This window comes from Sarcophilus harrisii, chromosome 2, assembly GCF_902635505.1.
Source record: "Sarcophilus harrisii chromosome 2, mSarHar1.11, whole genome shotgun sequence".
Lineage (NCBI taxonomy): Eukaryota > Metazoa > Chordata > Mammalia > Dasyuromorphia > Dasyuridae > Sarcophilus > Sarcophilus harrisii.
In genome coordinates, this window is record NC_045427.1 from 654,106,025 (window position 1) to 654,127,531 (window position 21,507).

Sequence of the window (21,507 nt, forward strand, 5' to 3'; positions counted from 1 at the left end):
TTAGCTATCCTTCATGGTCGGTGCAGAAATTTGCCTTGTCTGACCATATCTTGATTTCTCATTTGGGAGAGAGAGGGGGAGAAGGAAGACCTGAAAATAAAATTGAATTTTAAGAAATAAAACAAAATTATCGTTGCTAGTTAACTAGGTGCTAAGCTCTGTCTCTGAGGTGCTGAAGGACTGAGGTTAGGAGAAGTCTGTTTAAATTCAGCAGCCAGGCAAGACTCTGGGCACCCAGCCTGCAAGTCGAGGAGGCGTCCCCCATGTTGTCACTGGGGGTGCTCTTGAAGGAAGGAAGGACAACATGATCTATTCCCCGTATGGCCAAGCTTGCGATACAGAATAATCTCTCTTCCTGGGCTCTGGAGACTGACAGGTCTCCCCTACACCCTTAAGCATCTGCCAGAATCAAGAGCTGAGAATGGGCTCAGCCCTGCCTGCAACCTTGTTCTCTGTTGCCTGGATCTGCTTCTGAGGAATAGCCCAGAGACCAGTAGGAATGTAGAGGACTTGCACTGAGATGGAGGAGATCTAAGAAGATGGCCGAGGGGGGAACAGAGGATGGGCCCCTCTGAACCATTCCTTGCCCCACTGCCTTTGGGCAGGGTGACTTCTGGGGCTGCTGTCCCCATGTCCTGAGAGCCCAGCCAGAAAGGCAGACGTAGGACCGAACTGGGGAGGGAGGATCAAGGCCGTCGGCCACATTAGTCATCGTCGTGGCCAGGGGGCGGCTGGTTAGGCTAGACAGCCAGCAACTGAGGCAGGAGCCCATTCTAGAAATGGAAATAAAGTTGATGTAGTAGATTCCCTTTCTCCCTTTACTGCCTTTCTCTTCCTCTGTTTTTCCCCACAATGCCCTCTTACAAATTGAAGGAATGAAATGTCCACTACATGTGAAGGAGGAAGGACAGAAAGGAGACAGTCTCTGCCTTCAGAGAGCTTCCACTGGTGGGAAAAGCAGTAGAGGGAGGAATATAGGGACCAAGGAAAGACTCTCGGTGTGAAGTCTCAGACTGGTGAGTGGGGATCCAGGGCACTTGATTGACAGCCTTTTGGGAAGTAAGGGAAGCACTGATTTTATTGCTGAGCCAAGAGCCAAGTAGAAAGGGAGGAAAGAGTCAAGATGTGGTGGTAATGGGGCTGGGGGCAGGGCAGGGCAGAGTGGGTGGTATGGGAAGTAGATACAAGATGCCATGGGCTGGATTCTTGCCTATTATGATTCACCCAGCAGCCCAGCCCCAGAGTGATGAGTGGGCTAACTCCCAGAGAGTATTCCTTGTTCTCTGGGGGGTCAGGTCCAAATAGAAAGGGGGAAGAGCAGTGTCTGTGGGGTAAGCGGTAAGATACTTGACGGTTATGTGGAACATGGGAACATCTCTCCTTATCCCTGTCATTTTCTCACAGGATAGAATGCACCAGACCCACAACTGAAGAGAAAAAGAGCTGGGCCAGCTCCAGAGCAGAATCCCAAGATGGAATCGGTGTGACTTCTCCCTTCTGCCATTCCCTCGCCTGTGTGACGCCCCAGTCACTGTATATGGTACATGGGCAGTCCCTGCCCCACCTGGGTTCCACTCTCCCTTAATCTGTGACCAGGAGACATGATTCTTGTCCATCCTTGCCTCTTCCCAAGGTCTCGGCTGGGACGGTCATGAAATGAATGATATAACATGAGTGATCCTAACAGTGAGCCAGGCCCACACCCAAAACGAAAAACTGGCAAGCGTCTGGCCACTGAGACAGCTGGGAATGAGCCCATAGACACCGGGAGCTGAGAAAGCTTCGGGACCCAGAAAACAGAGATCAAAAAAAGGCTCTGCTGCGCCTACAGGTGACATTCTGCTGGGCACCAGACCCAGGGTCCTGAGGGTTCTCATTCTCTCTTTCCCTGTTCTCATTTTCTTCTCCCTTTCCTTCCCAGCTGCCATATCCCGGCATCCCCCCCTTCCCGCCTCATCCCTCGGTGTGTCTCTGGTAGCCTGCATTCTCAGTCTGTTGGTCAGCTTTAACGGCCACCGTCAACTGCCAGAGTCCGGAGCCGTTTCCTCTCACCTCCATCCCAACCAATGTGGAGACGGGAGTGTCTCAACTCCCAACCAATGGGATTCCATCCAACCCCTTTTGAACCCCTGGCTCTTTCACAAAGAGTATTTTGACATCTGAGTAAGGAAGCATGTGCTGACTCAGGCTCTGGGAGCACAGAGCTTCCAGGAAGTTTGGTTGGCAGAAGACCTTGGCTGGGAAAACCAATTGTTTTTCCATTATCCCATTACTAACTGGTGGAAAGGACAAGTAACCAAATTAGGAATTGCTCCTTCAGAACAAAGCCGCAGAGATGCACATCGGCCCCACGTGGACGGCTCCGGCTCGGACGGCTCCGGCTCGTGCGGCTCCGGCTCAGCCGACTGCCCAGCTGCATAACTGGGGTCCTTTTAAAATAATGCTGGTAACGATGGCTTCTGGCTGTCTCCATTGACTTAGGAAGGTTGGGGTTGCTTTGTAGTCGATAAATTAAAGCATTTTTCAGCACTGGTTATGTGTTAGGCGGGAGAAGAGATACGGGGACCAAAGTGAACCCCAGCTCATGAATTTGTGCTCCAGGTGCTTATTTCCTACTGCAGAGCAAAAGCAACAGGTGTACAACTAATTAGATATCAGTGGGAAATGTGTCCATTTGGGGGGAAAGGGATGCTAATTAGGGAGGCCAAGAAAGCCCAAGCACAGCCAGTGACATTTGGGCCCGGCTTTGGGAAAATTGTGCTACGTGGTGCAGTGGATAGAGCCCTGGGCTTGGAATAGGCAACGTTCAGATCCAGCTACAGACACTTCCTAGCTGTGTGATTCTGGGCAAGTCGTTTAACCTGCTGGTCTCAATGAAATGAGCTGGAGAAGGAAATCACTCCAGTATAGTTACCAAGAAAATCCCAAATGGCTCATGAAGAGTTGGACGTAACAGAAATGACTCAACAAGAATTATCAGTCGGGATGGGGACTTTTCCAGCCGAGGGGACATGGCAGCAGGAGGTGAGCTCCTGAGTCCTGGAAGCAGTGAATGGTTGGGTGCCTCCCCTCCAGAATCAGAGTATCAGAGGCTTGGAACTGGAAGGGAAATTCAAGAGCACTGTAGTCTAATTCATCCATTTTACAAGTGAGAAGACTGAGGTTTAGCTGAGAAAGTGAAAGACCTGTCCAAGGTGCCATGAGTGGCTTGAAATAGCTCCAGCAGGCTGTTTTCCCAGAAAAAGCTTCCTTTGAGATCATCTCCTTGCATGGAAAATGGGGAAACTGGACCAGCTGGTCCCTAAGGTCCCTTGAAGCTCTACTATTATGATTCTATGACAACGCTGAAAGGGTGACAAAAATCATTCAATCCCTCTCCTCCATTTAACAGATGAAGCCCCTGAATTACCGGTAGTGACTTAGCCAAAGTCACACTACGAGCAAGTTGTGAAGTCTTACTCTAAATCCGAGATCGAGACTATGTTTTTTTATGCTAGACACAAACAGGTGTCATTTGAGAATACCTGTCACTGTCAATATTTGGTTAAGAAAATTGAGTTGAAAATTTAGATGATTCTCAAGAAAAATTCTGCAGTTAGAAACTGGTGAGAAGGATCTTGTTCTGAGGATCACCAGAAACTTAGCTCCTTGGAAAGAGAAGAAGCCCTCTGAAAGCGGGGTCAAGTGGGCAGCTCAGACGTTTCCCAGCTCCGACGTTTCCCAGCTTGGATTTGAGCCATGAGCTGATTAGTGGATCTCCTTGCTGGCTATCTGATAGTCACATCTTCGCATTAAAAACCCAAACCCTAAAGACAAGCTCACCTTCTCATGGGCTTTTGGGGGGATAAGAATCCTCAAACCATTGTTTTCCTTCTTTCTGCCTCAGACAACTCGGCTAATAATTATCTTTGGAAAATTTTACTAGAATTTTCTTCTCAAGTTGCCATATATTTATTCTTAAATCTATTCCCCTAATTCTTTATCTAAATGAAATGTTATTTTTTTCAATAAACAAAAGTTTATATTCTCTTCACTCACCATCATCTCTTGCCCAATACAAAGCCCTTGTAACAAATATACATAATTAAGCATTCCCACATTGAAAATCCACGATGCTTCATGAAAACCGGTAGCCCATAACTAATTATGTTAAGTGGTTAGCCCATAACTAGTATAGATGAACATTTGGGATTAAACATGAGAGAGTTTTGATGTTTGGCTTGCTTAGCAGAGAGTACTGGATTTTCCAAGATTGAAGACTGAGACTGGAGCCAGATGTGTTCTCTGAAAGAACCACCTTCTCTTCCTCTCAGGGGCCCCACTGTTTGTTTCCACATGGGGAACTTGGTCTTCATCTTCAATAGACACACTGTGTTTTTTGTGTCCAGCACCTCCCATAGCACATTTGGTACTGATGAATACTGAGCTGAGTCAAAGGGAAGGTTCCCCTTCCTAGCCTTCCCATCTGTCCATTCTACCTCCAGGATCTCCCTCCTCCCCATCCCTCATCAATGCCGTTACCCTAGTACAGGTTCTTATCGTTGCCTCCTTGGACTATTGCAATAAGCACCTAATGGATCTTTCAGCTTCAGAACTCTCCCTCCAATTCTACCTTCAAACCATTGCCAGCTGGAAAATTTGAATCTATAGAACTGAACTTAGAATGCTCAAGTCTTCTGGGGCTCCCTAGTGCTTCCCAAGTTCAGACTTCTTTGCCATCTTACGGTCTCAAATCTGATGCCTTCTGGTTGCTTTTTTGGCCCCGTCTAGATGATCTGTCCCTATAGCTTCAGTGAAAGTGGACTAAGCAGACAGCCAGACTGTCAGTTAAGTGGACAATTGACTCAATCTCCCCACTGACCCCCAGACAAGCCCTTTACTTTCTCACCTTTGTTCTTCTCTCATGCTGCTTCCTCGCACGGAGGCGTTTTTGTTTTTTCTACTTGTCAAATTACTTCCCATCCTTTGGAGTCCAGCTGAAATACCGATGCTTCTAGGAAGGCTTCTGTCAGTTCCCATCAATAACAGCGTTTCCCTCCGGGACATCACATAATACCTTGTTTCATGTCAATTTTTAGGAGTCAGTTTTATAGTTACCTCCCTAAAGTTCCTCTGTGATGCTTTACTGTGGCCCAAAGGGGGTCCTCTGTCTTCCAAGGCTTTGTCAGGAAACCCAACCATGACTTAGCTTCCTACCAAATGGGGAAGTTCCCAAACACAGGCCCGGTGATGGTGCATGTGGCTGTCGGGATCAGGTTTGGAGAGTTTCCTCACGTGATCAGAGATATTATTCAACAGATTCATTACAACTAAGGCATGATGGGAAGCATGGGACCGACTTTGGGGAGATCCTGTGTCCTTCCAGTATGGCCAAAGGTCGTTCTTAGAGAAGAGGACTCTGAGAGCTGCTGGGTAGGAGATCCCTTGGCAAATACTTTATATAATCTAGTATGGGAGCTTCACTTTTAATTAGAGAAAAATTGAAAACAAAAACACCAAAATATTGAGGCTTCAAATAATATTTATTTCCATTTTGTTGTAAAAACTAGGTTCCCTTATAAATTCCAAAATATACCGTATAAATAAAAGAAACTGTAAAAGTCTGAAAGGGCAATATTACCCTTTTGAAAACAAAGGTTTTTTTGGGGTCAAAAACCCTAGATTTGCCCCCAGCTGTACATAGTCTATTTCTGTTCACAGATCATCTGTCAAAATTGGTACTTGCTCCGACTAAGGTGTCTCATAATGACAAAGGGAAATGATAAGATATAGGGAGTCCCATTGCCAATGACATGTTACCTCTCCTAGCTCAGCTCTGCTGACCCAACTAGATTAGGTTTCTCCCTGAGGACCTCATCAACACCATTGCCCCAGGATAACTTCTCATCCTTGTCTCCTTGGACTATTGCAATAAGCACCTCATGGGTTTTCCAGCCTCAATTTTATCCTTCAATTCTATCTTCAGACCACTGCATAGTTGAATGCATAGTACTGATGACACTCATGCTCAAAAGTCTTCTGTGGCTCCCTAGTGCTTCCAGAGTCCAGTTCAGACTTCTCTGCCTGAAAATCTCCACTACTGCTGCTTTTGTGTGGTACTCAGGCTGCTCTGGAGAGTTCCTAAGCATGGCTGGGAAGGAGCAGATTTGGGGTGGAGGAGCTGAGATTGGGGAGGAGGAGGGGAAGATCACTGCTTCTATGAAAGGACAGCCTCAGTTCTTAAAAAGTTAAAGAAAATAATTCAGACACTAAAACAAGGCCCCCTGTAATTTTTTTATGCACCAGAAAGTTCATCAACACTTCCCGGGTCAGAATGGGGGCAAGGCAGGAGCAAACAGTGACATTCCAAGGGGAGAAGAGACTTCCCCCCCACAGGGCACAACGGATATTTCGCTGTGTCGGTTGTCGTTCCTCTGGGGCTGGTGCTGTTGCTCACTTTGTAAATCAGGGGAGGTTTCTTCCACGATGAAAAATCCCTAGGTTAAATCAGGGGTTGGGGGTTTGAAGATAAGGCTAACTTTCATTGGCTATGCAATATTGGAGGTCCTCCCAGATCCCCGGAGTCGCAGCTGTGGGGTTTGCCAGTCAGTCTGTGCTCCTCTGGAGGATCTGATCCAGTAGTTGCTAGAGAGGGGGAAAGGAAGAAGAAATCACAGCTCTGAGTCAGGCTGGGGGAACAAGGGTGGGAAGCTTCTCCAGGATACCTTACCTTTTTAAAGACTTCAGCACGTAGTCGATTACTCTGTAAAATTACCCTTTTCTTTTGTTCTTCCTTCTTCTTTTTCACTTCAGGCAAGTTGTTATAGATTCTGAAATGCATCCAGAGATTGGGGTTATCGACACGGGAATGGATTCAATTCTACATGACAGTCTCTAAGACTAGAATAAATATGGCGGCATGTCATCTGCAGGAGGACTCCCTCTATCAACATGGGTTGCAGCTGATTTACGAAGTGGGATCTTACAGCTTACTTAGTGCACAAGTCTGACCCACTTGTTTTGGATATGAGGAAACCAAGGCACAGAGAAATTGGGCCTTGTCCAGCATCAAACTCTTACAAAATATTCAATGAGATAGATCTAAACTCATACCTTACAGTCTCCAATTATTCATATGATCTACTCAACTACCTTAGAGAAAGGGCAGTCAGGGTGTCATAGTGAATAGAACATTGGACTCGGGATCAGGAAGACTCACGTTCATGAGTTCAAATCCAGTCTCAGATACCTACTAACTCTAACTGTGAGACCCTGGCAAGTCACTTAGCCCTGTAAAATGAGCTGGAGAAGGATATGGCAACGTATGCCAGGATCTTTGCCGAGAAAATGCCAAAATAGGGCCAGAAAAAGTCGGACATGACTGAATGACACTGTCTTGGGAAAGTGAAAACACTTGTCCAAAGTACCACAGCTAATAATGTCTAGGGACAGCTTGAACCCAGCTCTTCTGGATTCAAAATCTACCAATAAGTTGCCTGTTACAGTAAGCAATAATCTAAATTTTAAAGGGAAAACACATTTTTTGATTGGCTAACCATATGCTAATGAAGAAATTCTATAAAAATTAAATTAGTGTTATGACAAGCAGATTCGAGATGGGATTGGAGAGAAATATTGACTTTGGCGAAAGGGAATTGGGTTTAAATCTTATCGTTATTTATTAGTGTGTGATCTTGGCCAGGTCAGTAATTTCTTTGGGATTCAGTTTCCTCATCTATAATAAGGTGGAATTAGATTGGATGCATTTTTTAAGGTTCCTTTAATTTCTAGAGATATGTTCCTCTGTGCTTGATTTTCCTTGATTCCTGAAGGACTACGCATCTCAACCAAGCAATCAATCCATCAACAACATTTATTTATTAAGCACCTACTATGTGCCAGGTAGTATGCTAGGTTCTGGAGATACAAGTCCTAAGAATGAAAACTAAATCCCAACTCCTAAGTATCTTACATTCTGGTGAGAGAGACCAAAATAAGGATGGGTGTTGTCTATTTATACACACACACACACACACACACACACGTATAGATATATATAAATACACAAACACTCATGTATATGTAAATGTGCATGGATGTGTGTGTGGATATATATCGGTGTGTATTTATATTTACATGGATGGGTGTGTATGAATACATACATACACACATATAGTATATATATATATATATATATAGCATATATATAAAGTAAAAAATATATAAAAATCAATGCAAATATATAGATAAATTATTCAGAGTGCTAGAAATACACACATATAGTATATATATATATATATATATAGCATATATATAAAGTAAAAAATATATAAAAATCAATGCAAATATATAGATAAATTATTCAGAGTGCTAGAGAAGGTAAAAGAGATTGATGAAAGAGTTTATTTAATTATTAAATTGATTTAGAAGCAACTTCCTGTACTCCCAGGATCCACTAAAAAAGAGCTAGAGACTTTCTAGGTAGCAAGAGCACTGGATTTGATGTCACAAGAGAGCTGAGTTCAAATCTTGCCTCTCACAGTTCTGACCATGTGCCCTAGTGTCTCTGAGGTTGATTAACCTTAAATGGAAATAACAATCCTAGTACCTCCCTATTTACAGGAGTGCTGTGAGAAAATGTTTTTGAAGCTTCTTGTGCTAGAGAAATAAGAATGAATGATATTGAACAGAAGGAGTGATTCAAAGGGCACTATTTTCTTTCCCAAAGAAAGAGTTCAGGAACTTGAGCTGCAAAAGATCTGAGAAATAATTTAGTCCAAATGAAAGGCCAGGAGACTACCAATTGTCAGAGGCTACCCAGTGATTTTATCAGAAAATACTAGAATCTCAGAATTATCAAAAATCATTTTTTGATTTCAACCTGGCCCTCATTAAGGAAATCACTTCCACACTCCAAGCAGTGGTCATCTAGCCTTCCTATGAAGACCCAACTGATTGAAGACCCATTCCTGATTTTTCAGAGAGGGCAGACACACTGTCCCAAGTCAACCCTCTTCTACTTTAGAGAGGCTCAAATTGTTCTCATGTGTTTTTTCCTTTACATCAAATAGGGGTAATAATAACAGGTAGCATTTGTGTAAGGCATTAAGTTTTGCAAAATGCTTCTTTTTCAGTCTTTGTTTCTCTCAAACACACACACACACACACACACACACACACACACTCTCTCAAACACACACACACACACACTCTCAAACACACACACACACACACACACACACACACACATCCCTCTGGTGATAACCCATTCCACTCAAATTGTTAGCAGCAGCAGTGAGGTGGAATGAGCAATGGATTTGAAGGCGAGATAATTGGGCATGATTCTCCTCTCACTTTGTATATATTTTGTTATCTACTCACTGAGGTACATGCTATTTTCCCCAAAGGCAGAATTATTTCATTTCTGTCTTTGTTATCACCAGCACCTTGCCTAGTGCTTGGTACATTAGTAGGCATTTGTAAATATTTGTTTAGTTAGTAGATTGAATTTAGGAGATTTCCTTTGATTGAGTTTCCTCACGTATAATAAGAAAAATAATCACGGTCCATAGGATTATTGTAGGGAAAGAGCTTTCCAAATCTCAAAGGGCTATAAATATTTGTTGCAGGAAGATTTTTAGACAGATTGAACCACAAGCTGCTTCTCAATAATCTTTATCCATTGCTTCTTATTTACTGAATCACAGAATATCATAATGGAAAGGGACCCCAGAAGCCATCCAGCCTAATCTATAGAAGAGGACAATCCAATGAATCCTCAAGTGCTCATGCATATTTTGCTTGGGTGACTCCACTGATGGGGGCTCCACTACCTCATGAGGCATTTTCAGAGAGCTCTCATTATTAAGAATTTTTTCCCCTGACATTGAGCCTAAATTTGCCTCTCTTCTGCTTTCCTCTACTCCCTGTCAGCCTCTGCAAAGAGCAAGTTTCTTCTTACTGACCATACAAAGTCAGGTTTCAGATGAGCTTTGTGATATTGTCTCATTCCCGTCTTCTGAACAGAAGCTGGGTCATTCTCAGCAAAGACTTGCTAGTTTCCTCTAATACAATCAATAATTAGAACAAGTGAAACAATCCGAATGCTTTTACATGATTATTTTTCTATCCTCGTGATATCCAACTGAACATTTCTGCTTAATTTGTTATTGTAATTTCAGTCATCTCTGAACCCTGACAAAAATTCTTGACAAAAATACTAGTGTGGTTCGCCATTTTCTTCTCCAGCTCATTTTACATATGAGGAAACTGAGGCAAACAGGGCTAAGTGACTTGCCCAGGGTCACCCAGGTGTAAACAGTATGTAAGGCTAGATGTGAACTGATGAATATGAGTCCTCCTAATTCCAAGCCCAGTGCTCTATCTACTTCTCCCTTTGTGCGCTCTCTCTGCTCAAAGGGCACTTATTTTCTTTCCCACAGAAAGTTCAGAAACTTGAGATGCAAAAGATCTGAGAAATCATGGAGTCCAAATGAAAGGCAAGGAGGCTACCCTTGCCAGAGGCTACACAATGATTTCATCAGAAAATCCTAATCCTCCCCGCAGCTACATGACATGGGAAATAGATGGTCCCATGGAGAGGTAGAACCAGATCAGTCTGGGCTACTGGGACGCCCCATGTTATCCCTCTGGGAAGGGCCATCACATCATGGAAATTATTCTTGTAAGGGATGATGGTGGGAAGGAAACCAAACTGAACCCTTTGGTTCCTTGGAGCGACTCTGTCTTTGTTGGGTTATATCTGTGAGAGGACCTTGAAAATCCAGCCTATCTCAGGGGCTCTAGTCAGGAAACCCTTGGTTCAAGACCCACGTCTGACATGAATTGGTTGTGTGACCTGGACAAGTGACAGACTCTGAATCTTGTTGTTCTCATCTGTAAAATGACCCAATAGTGCATTCATCTCATCGGTGACTGGTTCCATCTGGCTGGGTGACATGAAGTGAATCGTTCTCCAAGGGCCTCTCAAGCAGAGATGTGCGTTGAGTAATTCAAATGAAAATGATCTGGGGGTATTAGTGGACCATGGGGATGGCCATCTAAGGGGATGTGGGCTTTTTCTTAAAAACAGATCTAGACTTTATCAGTGCAGTATGGGCAGCCCTGGTGTGGAAATGTTCTCTGTTGAATGGACTAGTATCCCCAACTCTAATGAAGTAGCTGGGGGGCAATGAGGGGTTACTTGACTTGGCCTGGGTCTTATAGTCACGTTGTGTCAGAGGGAGCACTTGAATCCGGGTCCTTGGACTTCAAGCCCCTGCCTCCACCCACTGCACTACCCTGCCTCTGAGACCCTCTTGGATTCCATCCCTAGAGGCACACAGACTCCCAGGGAGCACGTCCCATCACACCCGGAATATGATTCCAGCTCCTGACATCACCTTAGGGAGGATGATGGGCTTGTGCAGGAGCAGAGACCAACAGGCCGCATCACGGAGCTTAGTTCAGGCAGGGTGCTAAGTCTCGGGGCCAGGGATTCTGCCCAAGGTTTCTCCCGACTCCGGGCCCAGGACTTCTATCCCATCATGCCTTCTCAAGCATTCAAAGGCTGTTCTGGTCAAGGAGACTGGACTTGTGCTGCTGGTCCTGGAGGGCAGAACCACAAGAAAGAACGCCATGTTACCTGGGACCTCTTCCTTCTCTCTGATTCTGACGGATTTTCATGATCTCATTGGGATCTTTTACTGGATCGTCGGGGAGAGGTTAGCCCTGAGGCAGCATGGAGACAGAAAGAGCCTCATCTGGGACATCTTGGCTGCAGATTCCCTTACGCTCCTGGTACTCTGCCCAACTGCAGTAAAGGCGCTGCCGAAACAAGCGCAAGCTCTTGGCATTCTGGGCAATTCTCAGAACCTGCTGACCTGTCTATGTACAAACTGTCCGGGAATCCACTTCCCCAGTGTGTCCTCTGTCACTCCCTATCCAATCTGGGTTCAGGTTTGATGTAACTATCGGGGATGTGTAAAATGGTGACTCGACTCTGTCCTCAAGAGGTCTTCATCTTTGTCCTCCCATCCACAAGCAGACTGCAAGGAAGCAAGGTCATTATACACAGGCATTGTCTCGACCTCTTCATTTCCCAGAAAAACCTCAATTTCTTGTGATCTGGCTCCACCTCATGATGTTCCAGAAACCTTTTTGCTCCGGTTGTGACAGATTTCTTCACTTCTAAATCCAATGGGCTGTTTTCCATCTTCATCCTCCTTGTCCTCACATTATTGACCACTCCCTCTGGAACACTTTCTCTTGTTCCATGATCCCCTCCCCTTCCCCCATGGTCTTTGTCCTCTTTGTATCTGACCTCTCCTCCCTCACTCCAGCATGAGGGGCCCTGGGATTTGTCCTGGGCTTTTGGTCTTCCTCCTACATTCTATTTCTTGGTGATCTCCTCTACTCCCCCAGGTGAAAATCTCATCCTTATAGCAATGACTCCCCAGTCCACATCACCAGCCCTCCTGTGTTACTCTCCAGCACCAACGGCCTGCTCGCTATTTCCACCAGTGTGTCTTGTGGGCGTCTCGAGCTCAGCGAGTCCAAAACATTGCTTATTCTCTACTTCCCTCCTCTGCCCCTCCTCCACATGTCCCTAACCTCTGAGGACCCAAGTTCAACTCTCGAGTCTCATCCCTGACTCCTCATTCTGCTTTACTCATCATGTCCAGCCATTTGCTAAGCTGTGATTCGAGTCCAACTGCTCCTTCCCTTTCTTCCCAGTCTCCTGGATATCACATTGGTCCAGGAGCTTTTCCCCCCTCACCTGGACAGATATAACTTATCGTTGCCTTGACTTCAAGTCTCTTTCCCTCTCCCATCTATCTTGCACAAAGATATCAAAAGAATCTTCCTGAAACACTAGTCTGGCCAAGGCACCTTCCTTCTCCCTATTGACCCTATTGTCACCAATATAAATTACAAGCCCCTCCGCTTTGCATGTGAAGCCTCTCTTAGTTTGGTTCCTGCTGCCTTTCCAGACAGACTCTCTCCGCTCTCCATTATTCTGTCCTTACTCTGAAGTGGCCTGAGCGTACATTGTCAGTAAAGATGGCGGCCCATCTGGGCGGATGTCCCTTCATGCACTCCATGTCCCAAACTTGTCACCCTGCTCTTCCACAGACTCAGCATTGCATCTCATCTCTCCATCTCTGTAGAGCTCTTCTCTCCTTTCAGCTGTACTTCATCAAGTTTTGGATCATGGAACCTTCGATGTCAAGTCCTTCTTAATATACCCAATGGTCAGTGAGCTCTCTCTCTGTCTCTGTCCCTTTCTTCAAATGATCTTAGAATTACTTATTTATGTGCATGTCATGTCTGCCACTAGAATATAAATCCCCAGGAGAGCCGGCACTGTTTCTTTTTTTTTTTTTTTTTTTGGTATACCAAGTACCGTGCACACAGTAGGAATTTAATAAGTGCTTGTTGGATTGAACTAAAAACGACATTCCCATTCCTGGCAGGCTATCCTTCTTAGTGTGCTCTGAAAATTAGGGCTTTGGCTGTCACTGTCATCATCATCACTACCACCACCACCATCATCATCATCATCATCCTCATCATCATCATCATCATCATCATCATCATCCTTGTTGTTGTCATTGCCTTAGAATGTGTGGAACGGTTTCCAACCCAGTGGCATTTGGAGGATGTGCCAGCTTGCTGTGACTCAGACCATTAATGGAACAGGCAAGTTTATCCTCCCTCTCAGTTTATTACCCACAGCCTCACTGCGGATGATTTCACCAATTACCAAGTAAACAATTTAACTCAATAAAAATCAAAGGGCGGTGTCTGGAAAAGTGTGTTCATTTTTATTAATGCTGATCGGTGCGCTATAGATTAGGGGTAATTATAATAATTTCTCATATTGCTGCATATTTTGTCAGACTAATGAAATTTCAGTAATAAGAGCTTTCCCTCTGCTGCTCCATTATTCAATCCTCACTCAGAGGCAGCCTGAACACCAGGTGTTAGGGATGATGATACTTGTACTTTCTAGGAAGTGCCCGGACCACAGTAGATGAATTAGCAAGTGGGACCTTAATCCACTTCCCAAGCTTGGTATGAGAGGGCAAGGCTTGAACTGGAAGAAGAAATGAGTCAAAGTAACCCCTCTTCCATATGGACCAAACTTCAAGAAATACTAGGCAGCTGGGTGGTGCAGTGGGTAGAGCATTGGACCTGGAGGCAAGAAGATCTGAGTGCAAATTCAGTCTCAGACACTTAGTAGTGATGTAACCCTAAGTGAGGTAACCCTGCTTGCCTCAGTTTCCTCATTTGTAAAAGAGGGATAATAGAGTTATTGTGAGGAGATATTTGTAAATACTTTGCAAACCTTAAAGCACGATGTAAAAGCTACTGTTGTTATTATTATTTTGTCCCTTCTATTTTCACTTCCAAGACTGATTTTCAAGTGTTGATGTTTGGTTGATGTGGAGAACAAAAAGCAACTATCGATGGTGTATCACGTCATTGAGAGGATCTGGGGATGTTGATAATGGAGAAGAGAAGATTCAGGACAACATGGTAGCTGGAAGCTGCCTCCAAGTACACTATGAGTCACAAGGAAGGGAATGAGATTTGCCCTCTCTGCTCCTTACAATCAGGAGGAGGAACATGCCCGGAGGTTACAGGGGCAGATTCGTACTTGGTATCTGGAAAAACTTGCTAATAACGAATTATTTAGAAGTAGAGTGAGGTTGTTTTGGAGTCAAGTGAGCTTCCCTTTTTTGGAGGTCTCTAAGTATGGCTGCCTGTCTATCGCTGCATCTATAGCCAAGGGGATGCCCTTTGCAGATAAAGGAGGAGCTCAGTGGTTTCCAACCAACTCAAGAGTTCTGATTCTGGGCCAGAGAGAAGCAGATCATGGTTCTCAAGGTTCATGTCTGAACAGATCATTCTCCTGCCCAAGATGCTTCTATAGCTCCCTAGGATCTCTAGTATATAACCCAAATCCTTCTTTTTGCCCATAATGTCCACCCCAAATCATTGTGTATATATTTTGAATTTGCTTTTCTGTGCACAGGTTGTGCCCTCCCCAGTAGAATGGAAACTACTGGAGAGCAAGGTCTGGTTCACTTTTATCATGATCATCCAGCATTTGGTCCCTAGCAGGGGCTTAATAAAGCTTGGTGAATTAAATCTAATTGAATGTGAGTTGTGTTGAGACTTTCCCAGAACCCAAGGGTGGGCCCCAAGTTAATCTGGGATATGCTCATTCTTCAGATTTGTTTTGGGCATCTTGGACCCCGGCATGCCTCCCTGTACTATGTTTGGGCTCGGCATGGCTGACACATGGAGCCCTACTTAGTACCACTGGAAGCAGTGAAGTTCCACATCCTCCTGCTTATCCAGGCTGGAAACACTCCCTTGTCTCTTGTGTCATTGATCTCCAAGGGGTGCAGGTGTCTAAAACACATAGGGGCGCACCTTCCATAAGGGCCACACAAAGTGGACCTGGGATTGCTGCAAGCAGAAGGAACTTACCTTTTTGATCGCATATGCATCTCCTTCTCTGATATGCACCTCTCCTTCGGCTTGAACAAGTTATCTGGAAATAAACACACAAGGAAGCATCATTTAATGGCACCAGGGATTGGATCGTGCAGAGGCTGACATAGGCATCCCATGGGAGGGCTAGCCTGGTCCTTGCTCTTACTCCTTTCTCCTTCCATGCCAGCCTGTTATCATGCAGACCGCCATGAACGTCCAGCCAAGAGAGCCAAGGATTCTCACCCGCCAGGATGAGGAGGCTAGCCCTGAGACCCTTCCACAGAACTCTTCTAAGGCCCCCCACCACAGGGAGAACAGAAAACCCCTCCCTCAACTTCAAGTCCCCCTCAGGCAGAAAAAAAATAGGGCTACTGTGACAAGGATGCCAACCTGGGAGAACATGAGATTGAGAGCCAGGGGAATATGAGGTTTCTACCTGGACTCTGCTGTTTGACACACTTGTATTCTTACAGAATCTGCCGGATCTGCTTCCTTCTCTATAAAATGAATGGGTTGGATTGTAGGTGGAGCTGTGAGTTGGCCCAACTATGTGGAGGACTATTTGGAATGCTATGAGGAAGGTCACTAAAGTTCATTGTCTTTGATCTAGGAGTTGCATTAGAGCATAAAACCAAGGGAATAATAGAAAGAAAAACACAAAACAGCAACATCTTTTTAACTTTTTGTGGTAGCAAAGAGTCGGAAGCAGAGTAGGTCCCCATTGATTGGAGAATGAGTAAACAAGTTAGGTGTTTGAAATATAACTGACTCTTATTGCTTCATTAAAAAAATATCAACTGTGAAGAGAATTCAGAGACATGGGAAGCCTTGTATGAACTAAAACAATAAAATGAAGCAAAGAAAAACAATATATACAGTGATCTTAATCATGCAAATGGAAAGAGTACTAAGAGGAGGTAAAATTTTCACAATTATTAGATAGATTTAGATCCAAGTCTCCCAGTGATATCAAAGAGAGCCAACAGTGGTGAAAATGGCACCCAAGGGCCATTCAGCATATATGCACCCATGCATGTACGTCATGGACACACACACCTATGTGAAGATACAAACATATGCACATAAATGGAAATCTATATAGCATGTGTACATGTCCACATATATGCAAGTATGTATGGACATAATGTACATGTGCACATACATGTATGTACATGTGTATATGCATGTGTATATATAAACATAAATCTGTATGTATATTTATATTTGCCTTTGTCCATCTCAGGTAATAAGAAGTAGTCATTATTCATGGCCATTAGGTCGGTTTGGAGCTTTTTCCAGAGAACGATATTCCTCCACCAAAGCTGTAATTGAGCCAGGCAGGGCAACTCCTCCAGAGCTCACATTAAAGTTACACCCAAGGTAGATGGTGTTCCTAGGAGATAAAAGCCACCATGGAAAATTATGATTGTGGAATTAGCATAATTTCAATTGAATTGCAAGCAGGAATCACTGGAAAGGTAAAAAAAACCTACTACCCAATTCATGCTTTTCTTTTCTTTTCAAAAGTGGGGTAAAAGTAACTATGAGATATTTCACCATTGCATTGCTTTGTCTTTTCAGAATCTCGATGGCCTGCTGAGAAGCGGGCCTGAGCCAACTTTGCTGAGGGGGCCTCTTAGCCCTTTATTAATTGCCACATAACTTGAGGAGCATGGGAGGATTGGGGGCGGCGGGGAGGATCCTCTTTCAGCACCCCCTGCCCCACTCCCTGCGGGGACACAATTCTTGAGAGGGTGTTTACCCTTTGGCAGCTGCTGAAGCTAGACTTTGCTGAGAGTCAGTCCCAGGCCCAAAAGGGATGGATCTGCAGAATTCCAGGCTTCCTGGGGAAGACACGGTGGGTGTTTCCATTTCTCCCACGGTGGTTCTGCTGTAACACTAGTTACTCTATATTTGAACATACTTCGCAAACCACAGAGTTACGACAGAGGGGAAAGCGTGTTCCCAGGTTGAGAGATTTGGCATTTGGTTATCAAAAACATTTGTTTTGGAGACTTTGGAGGTCCCTAGAGAGAAATGATTTGCAATTAAATAACCCAATCCAGTCCAATACACATTCATTCAGTGCCCACCATTCTACTTAGTCACTGGGGACAGCAGACAAAATGCAAAGTCCCCACCCTCAAGAAGCTTACATCCAACTAACAATATTGACATTACTTCGAACTAGTAATACTGACAATTCAACTCGATCCAGTTAAGTATTTTAAAAGTTCCTACTATGTGACAGACATCATGTAAAGACAAGAAAGATGTTTTGCCTGCCCTCAAGGAGCTTACATTCCAGGTAGCATTCCACATAGTCATTCTTCAAAGAAAAGCATATGATCTACCCAAGAAAAATAAAGAAGGGCAGACTTGGAGCTATAAAAAGTATTTCCCTGAATTTCCTCTTCTCTAAAATAAGAGGGCTGACCCAGATGATCTCCGAGGTCACATCCAGCTGTAGACGCATGATCTTATGATTGGCAAATAGCTTTCTGAGATCTTTGGTTTAGGGTGTGGTGGGAGATGATCCCATTTCATACTTTATAAACTTGACCTCTATACAAGACAGACCAGGCTTTGACTCTCCATTTGGATACCTCCTAACTGGGTCACCCTGAGTAAATACTTAACTTAGCTTCAGTTTTTTAAACTGTAAAATAAATTTATAAAGGAACTATTCAGAAATTACTTTAGAAACCTTATGTTATGGATGCTATATGTGATAATTATTATCTTCTCTAATTTTCCCTTGGCCAAGTTCTTAAAGGAAAAATCCATTTTATATAAATATCCAGTTCTTACTGAACACATAGTAGATACTTAATAAAATAAATGCTTTTCATGAAATTAAATGATAGCTGAAGGAAAATTTTCAGGGGTCCATGCCGATCAATCAATCACCAAGTAATTTTAAGTGCTTTGCATGCTGAGCACTGAGCTGAGTACTGGGAATATAAAGAAAGCTAAAATAAGTCATTAACATATTTTTCAAAGAAGAGTCACTTGTCTAAATTCAGTGGAAAAGAGGGAAAAGGAAGGGTGTTGCCAGGTTATACTTCCAGGCAGATGGAATCTCCTCTTTTTATAACATTAGTGGGGTAAATTATCAATTTTTGCTTTTCTGCAAAATCCATTTTTATAGTATAACCTTAGTCTCAAGCCCATGAAAGAACATAGTCTCCATCATTAATTCTACTTGGCAAGGCCCTCTTTATTTATGACTTGCTCTGCAGTTTGACACAAGTAAATGGCTAAGAGCCAGTGGCTCAGGGTCTTCCCAGCTGGCCAAGAGAGAAGAAAAAAAGGACTGAGCACATTACAGCAAAATGAATGAATGTGGCATAAATGAGAGGAATGATTGAGAAAAGGGAAGAATGGAGGATAGGGCCCTGGACTTGGAGGAGTCAACAAGACCTGGATTCAAATTCTGCTTCAAACATAGACTGGCTGAATGATACAGCAAGCACTTGAACCAGTGAGTTTCCTCATCCATAAAATCAGGATCATAATAATTCCTATTCTATAAGCCTGATGGAAATGAAATGGCAGGAGGTTCAAATGAAATGGCAGGAAATTAGTCTGTAATTGGCACATAAATGCACTGAAGTTCCACCCAGAAGTGTGCAGACAATGAGACACCAGCATTTGAAGGCTGGGGGAGAGCCAAAGTTTCAGCCCATGTCAATGCCTGATGGGAAGAAGGATGATGGAAGTCTGGCTGCTCATCTAGTTTCCTCATCATTGAAATCCAGGCTCACATTCTACACCCACGAACTGTGGCAGGTCGAGCCTTCCAAATAAGCTCATGAAGTTCTTATTAAGGGTTTACTAGGTGGCAGGCCCTGTGGTAAGCCATGGGGCTGCAAAAAACAAGGATATATCTGGCTACATCTTTTAAGGTTCTAGGGTTAATATCTAGGAATTGGATGTGATTTTCTATTTTTCTAGATCACAAGCTCCCATTGGTATATTTCTCAGTTCATTATCTGTTGATATCATTTAACTAGCCAGACAATCATCTTTATTTATTTATCTTTTACGAATGAGTACTTAATAAAGAATACAAAATATTAACCTCAAACTGGAGACACACTATGCTACTAGTATAGTGTTTAGGGTCAAGCTTGGAGTGCATCAGACTTCCCTTCTGTCTTATTGTTTCTCTTTATCCTATGGATAGCTTGCTTTATGTAACTTCATTTGCATGTTATCTCTTTCATTAGACTACAAGCTCCCTGAGGGCAGGAGCTGGCTTTTGCCACTTTTGCCACAGTTTCTGGCACACAGTGGGCATTTAATAAATATTTACCAATCATGTGGCAAAGGGGATAACTCACAGCTTCTGGAAGTCCTTTCTTTTCCATTCAGGGGGACCTTATGAAGTTATTTATCACTGTCGCTCCTAAAATTCCCAAGGTCCCTTTCCTCAGGGAATATTGCTTGTTCTCAAAACTGGCATCAACTGATCTGGGGACACTGCTGACATACTTCCAGCTCTCCAGGTCCCCTTGTAGTCAAGGGGAAGAGAAGACAGAGGCTTCCCAAGTGCATCCTCCAAATCTTTGGCAGAATATGTCCCTCCCTGAGTGAGCCTGTACTCCAAACTTGGAATCTCAATGGGCTTGTTATATATAACCCACAAGTTTCAGAGTTAGCCCGGCAGAATCTCCTTAGCCAGGCCCAACATACTTCCTATGGGGCAATGTTTCATTTCACCCAGTGGTTTGACCCACTCTACTATTTTTCAACTTGATTAACTAGGTTAATTCACACTTAATTTAATGCCTTTTTTATTGATTTGATAGGAGTTTCACTTGATTAAGGTAGTTACTCTAAGGAGGGTAGGACGATTAATCCAATTGACCTTTCCCTCCTCTGTCTTTAAATCTTCAAGACTAAGCTCTGGGACCTCATCCTGCACAGACCTTTCCTAGGTCCCCAGACATTAGTGCTCTCTTCTTGTTCCAAAACTGCTTTGAATTTGCTTATCTTTCCAAGAGTCCACAAAGTCCACGAGTACAAGGACTGTTCAGGTTTTGTCTTGGTACCTTTCTGTGCCTAGCAGAGTGCCCCGTTCATAGTAGTCAGCTAGGGAACACTTATTCCACTCCAACACTGATTTGGATGTCATAAAAACACTTCCCACAACAATGCAGATGCCCAAGATGTCCCTTTTCATGAATCAGCTCCTGGGAAATGCCTTGGAGGATGTTGGGGAACGTGAGGTCAGAACATCTAGAATTGGATTTCTTCAGTCAAATCCCAGACATCAGAAAATCTGACATCAGAATATCCTTTCTAATGACCACCAGGAGGATTTCAGAAAGGCCTGGAGAGACTTACAGGAACTGATGCTGAGTGAAATGAGCAGGGCTAGGAGATCATTGTATACTTCAACAACAATACTGTATGAGGATCAATTCTGATGAACGTGGCCATCTCCAGCAATGAGATGAACCAAATCAGTTCCATTTGTTCGATAATGAAGAGAACCAGCTATACCCAGTAAAAGAACTTTGGGAAATAAGTTGGACCACAACATAGCCTATCCAATCCTGCTTGCGTTTTTGATTTCCTTCTCAGGTTAATTTTATCTTATTTCTAAGTCCGATTCTTCTTGTGAAGCAAAATAACTGTATGGATATGTATACATATATTGTGTTTAACATATACTTTAACATATTTAACATGTATTGGTCTACCTGCCATCTGGGGGAGGAGGTGGGAGGAAAGAGGGGAAAAATTGGAACAGAAGGTTTTGCAAGGGTCAATGCTGAAAAATTACCCATGCATATATCTTGTAAATAAAAAGCTATAATAATAATAATAAAAGAAAATCCTCTCTAGTTCCTAGAGCTGCTCCTCTCAAGGGAAATGTGGTTTGAGGGAATGGAGGGATCCTCCTCTAGTGGAAGTCTCTAAGAAAGGGCTGGAGGATCACTCGTTGGATAGTCCTGACTGGACTCTCTTGAGGTTAGATGGCTGCCAAGTGAGCTTCCTTGGGACTCTGAC

The 21,507-nt window shown here is 43.7% G+C and overlaps 1 protein-coding gene across 3 annotated transcripts in view; it reads right to left on the reverse strand.

The window, feature by feature from the left end:
- Positions 1–5,503: 5,503 nt before the first annotated feature.
- C2H10orf90 (chromosome 2 C10orf90 homolog) overlaps positions 5,504–21,507 on the reverse strand; it is a 250,462-nt gene continuing 234,458 nt past the window's right edge. For all 3 annotated transcript variants that reach the window (XM_031957017.1, XM_031957018.1, XM_031957019.1), the window contains 3 exons: positions 15,481–15,544; positions 6,710–6,809; positions 5,504–6,624 (listed from right to left, as the gene is read on the reverse strand). In XM_031957017.1, the coding sequence (XP_031812877.1) occupies positions 6,586–6,624; positions 6,710–6,809; positions 15,481–15,544 (203 nt within the window). In that variant the 3' untranslated portion in view covers positions 5,504–6,585. The remainder of the gene's footprint in view (positions 6,625–6,709; positions 6,810–15,480; positions 15,545–21,507) is intronic.